At 36.6% G+C, this 4,737-nt stretch overlaps 1 protein-coding gene across 1 annotated transcript in view; it reads left to right on the forward strand.

Moving 5' to 3' along the window:
- The first annotated feature begins 4,086 nt into the window (after nucleotides 1-4,086).
- LOC105309453 (olfactory receptor 4A15-like) overlaps nucleotides 4,087-4,737 on the forward strand; it is a 14,550-nt gene continuing 13,899 nt past the window's right edge. Inside the window, 1 exon segment of the mRNA XM_023526214.1 lies at nucleotides 4,087-4,704. Coding sequence (XP_023381982.1) covers nucleotides 4,087-4,704 — 618 coding nt within the window.

Genomic DNA, 4,737 nt, shown 5'->3' on the forward strand with positions numbered 1-4,737 from the left:
TTTTAAATTTTTGGAGGTTTTTGTGTTGGCAAATAATAGACTTGGCCAAGTTGATTTCCACTAATGAGTCCAGTTTTTATGTAGCCATGTGAAAATAACAGCTTTGTTTCTCTGAAAAAATATTCCAAGCAGGTGAGAATGTTCTACTATTTTTGTATAGTAAATATTTCTTTTACTTAAGTGTATTTATAGTATAGACATCCGCATTGGATACCGCATTGGATCTGAAAGGCTGAGGTGATGGGGCGTCTGTGGGAGGCAGCTGCAATGAACACTCTACATGGAAAGTGTGGCCACATGAAATTATCTGTAGGTCTATCCATTATTGTGTTCTGTGGTCACACACATTTATTGTATCGACAGATACTCTCAGTGAAAGAAGCACAAATACTAAGGGAAAGAACTGAGAAGAGTTCTTAAAATAACCAACAAATGCTCATTGAAAATTCACACTATATATTTAAATATACCTAAGGTCTTAAACATATATTCTCATAGGAGAAAGTCTGAATTGAGAAAATTAAGCTGGCAAAACACAGAAGTTAACCAGTATAAACAAAATATATTTGGTTTTAGTATTATAGCTTGACAGGTGTTTATTATTCATTTTGCCAAATAACAAAGAGAAATGAGTAATGTATTACAAAGAAACTAATGGCTTCATAATCATGGCTCCTGGTCTATTGTATTTTACATGATATGTTAATATTCATATTTACTTTAAAACTTAAATTAGAGAACTTAAAATTGTGCACATATCAAGTGTGTTGGAATATAAAGGAGTAAATGCTACTCTTCTGGAAGCTTGATATGGGATTTTCCAATTCTGTTCTAGAAGGCTGATGTGAGTAAACATTTTAAAGTTATCACAGAAACCCTTATTTATACATGTACATAAAGAAACCTGTGCTCAGGGAAGTACCTTGCTTACTCTCACTTAATCGAAAACCATGAAACTGTAACTTTAAAGTACTATAGAGGGAATTTTCGTTGCTATGGAATATTAACTTGTCTTTTTAAAAAGCCATTCATTAAAAAGGTATGTTAGATGATGTTTTTAAAACAAAGAAGTGTTAACTTAGTGCTTTCAGCTGAAAGCCCAGTAAGAACATCTTTCAATTTTTATAGTACAGAATCATGGATGACTTCAATGATTGAGAATAGTTTATTTACCTAGTTTTTACCTCTAAATAATTTAACTGGCTAATAGAAGATTTACCCTGGTGAAATCCAACACTGATGATTAATAAGAGAAGGGCACCAGATGGTATCTGAAAAAGTAAAAAGTGAGAAAGAAAGAATTGAATAGAGACTACCTTACACCTTTATGTGCTTCAGTGAAGGTGCCTTTATCAGTCTGTAGCATCATCAATGAAAGATGCCTGAATAAACTGGAGCAGCGATGTGAGTGAGGCCTGTAGAGTGTTCATCACAGCTGGCTCCCACAGAGTGCTCAGCTTTTTCTTCTCATGTCCTCCCTTTTTCCTCCTGCCAAATCTATGTGGATGGTTTCAGCTTCTCCATTTGAGGTTTAGTAATACTGTAATTTCTTCAGCAGTGAATAAGCAAAGAGTTTGGGTTTGTATCTGTAGTTGTGCAATTCTTTTCTTTTGTTTAACTTTATTCCTATCATCAGGTGTAGGGACTCTGAGGAATCAATTTTTTTCATTTTACATTTTCTTTACCGAGGTATATTTTGTATATATTTGTTGCTTCTCAAGGGGCGTCCTGAGTATACCCGGGACATCTTAGGGGATTGAGCTTCCAGAACTTCCTCACTAAAGGAAGACTTTCTGAAGATTTTTTAAAGAATACTAATCTCACTTAATTTCAACATTAATATTCTTATTACTTGTTGATATTCACTTCTTAAATATAATTTCTCCTTTTTCATTTGATTCGTTTACTCTTTTACTTTCCACTATTTAGGTCTTCCTACTGTGCATGGATCCTACTTTTTTTTTTTCTATTCTGCTAGTCAAAATACATTCCATCAAAGGAAAAGGCTACATCTCATATATCGTAAAATAGATAATTCTTGTCAAACAATCTTACACCATACCCATAGAGGGATTAATGGATTATAAATATAATGTTCTTTTAATCCTGGACTGTGTCTATAATCTTTATCAAGTTGTAAAGATCCACCTGATTCATTCTGTGGTGCAGTGTACATAGTGAAGCATTCAAGAGCATTGATAATAGCTGTCATTTAGTGTACCTTTACCAGGTGCCAGATAGTGTTCAGGTACTTGACTTGTAATGAAACAACCACCAAAGAGATAGGCACTATTGGTACCCCATTCTAAACACGATGAAACTGAATCACAGAGAGGTTTATTCTGTTGCCCGAGGTCACCTAGACAGGAAGTGGCAAAGTTGGGATTTCAACACAGGCAGTGCAACTTAAGAGTCTGTTGTTATTCATCTCTGTGCTCTTCTCTCCCTCGAAGGATGTTTTGGGTATTAAATAGGTAGATGCTGAATGAATACCCTGTAGTCATTACATTGTCTCTGTAATTATAAAATCCCATTTACCATTGGCTAGCATTGTTGAAGTTGGAGTGATGGGCCTGGTGATTTTCCTTTAATTATAAAAATATGGAAAAAGTCAGCAGAATAGAATAAGATGGGGCTGCACAAAAAGTGTCATAGATTCTTAGACTGGAAAGGTTTCTGAGGTTTTCCAGTTCAAGCCTTTAATTTCCATTGAGAGAGACATGGAATTACCTTTTAAATGGCTCAAACCCGTGCCTTCTTTCACTGAGCTCGGGCTTTTCTCTTGAATATGCTGCCTTTTGGAATCTGGATCCTGAAGCTCAGTGTTTCATCTCTCTCAGAACCCAAGAAGCATTATAAATCAAACCATGTCCCATTTTCCTCTCTCTCTCTTTTCTGTGTCAGTGTTCTCCTCCCTCATTACTTATGTTACCACAAAGGTTTTGAAAAAAATACCAGCTTCTAATGTAATAGTTGGTGATCATCATAAGTCAGTTAAGTTAAAAAATATGTGCTGATAATCTAAATAGTGTATGTGTGTTAAGATTTGTGGGCTAGGTAGAGATTAAATGGACAGAATTCTTTTTTTTGCACTTGACGTATGTATGTATGTATGTATGTATGTATGTATGTATGTATGTATGTATGTATATTTTAATTGAAGAAATGATTTAAATTTTTTTTAAAAATTAAAAATAAATTCTTCCTCCCGCTCTCCGCTCCCCGCTATCCTCTGGTAACCACTAGTCTATTGTCCATGTCCATGAGTCTCTGTTTGTTTGTCCTGTTCATTTGTCACTTTTAGGTATATATCCAAAATATAAGTTGTATCGTGTGATTTTCAACTTGAATTTCAACTTCTTATAAAGTTGACTTAATGAAAAAAGCCCTGGCAGTCACAGAGTCAGATCAAGTGATTTTAGAATGATATGCTAAATAATTTTGTAGTTATTTGATACAGTTCAAAGTACTTTTTCTTGAAATTTAATGAGACATCTAAGAAGACTAAGCATCCTTTGAGTGATGGAGGACTGAACCTCTAATCGTGGATTACTACCGTATTGAATTATTCCAGAGGAGATTTTATTTTTGGTTGTAAAGGTTCTCAGCACAAGTGCTACCAAGTTAGAGGACTTACTCTATGCTAGTGTATTTACAGTTGTTTTGCCACCAGCAGAGACTGAATTTCTGAAGTCCTGGAACCCTTTCCCGGTTTATCATTGCTGACTTCTCCGCCACAGACTGACATGGTTTAAACAAGGCTCTATGTAACGTGTGACTGATGTCAGGCCTTTGATTCATCTTCTCTGTGAATGATCCACTAAGATTTTGAGATAGAACCTCTTACTTGTAGCACCAGCAAAATCATCTGAAGAGAAATTGCTTGTCAAGGGAAGGTATAATAGGCTCTTTGAATGAATTCATAGATATTTACTAAATGTTTATTGTGTGTAAACCACTGTAGCAGATATAACGATGAAATTGTATCCAGAGCATAATGGATGTGTTCATAGTCATGTTCACGATTTCATTACAGGTCCCGTCTCCTGACCTCCCATCCATGAACCAGCCCTTATAGAAGAGTCAATGGGACATGTTAACAATGTGACAGAATTTGTCCTCCTGGGCCTCACTCAGGATCCTGAGGGGCAAAAAGTATTATTTGTCATATTTTTACTCATCTACATTGTGTCAGTGGTGGGCAACCTGCTCATCGTGGTGACTGTTTTTGCCAGCCCTTCCCTGGGCTCCCCCATGTACCTCTTCCTTGCCTCTCTGTCACTCATAGATGTGGTTTATTCCACTGCCTTTACACTGAAATTGGCTGTAGATTTACTCAGTGTTAAAAAGATAATTTCCTTCTCAGCTTGCCTGGGACACTTGTTTCTGGACCACTTATTTGGTGGCGCTGAGATCTTCCTTCTAGCGGTGATGGCCTACGATCGATATGTGGCTATCTGTAAACCACTGCATTATCTAACCATCATGAATAGACAGGTGTGCATTGTGCTATTGGTGGTGGCCTGGGTTGGAGGTTTAATGCACACTGTATTTCAAATTCTCGTTGTGTACGACCTCCCCTTCTGTGGCCCCAATGTCATTGACCACTTCTTCTGTGACGTGTTCCCATTGTTGGAACTTGCCTGCACTGACACCTACTTTCTAGGCCTCATGTTGGTTGCCAATGGTGGTGCAATGTGTATTGTTTTCTTTATCCTTCTTCTAATCTCCTACGGA

This window comes from Pteropus vampyrus, unplaced genomic scaffold, assembly GCF_000151845.1.
Source record: "Pteropus vampyrus isolate Shadow unplaced genomic scaffold, Pvam_2.0 Scaffold743, whole genome shotgun sequence".
NCBI lineage: Eukaryota > Metazoa > Chordata > Mammalia > Chiroptera > Pteropodidae > Pteropus > Pteropus vampyrus.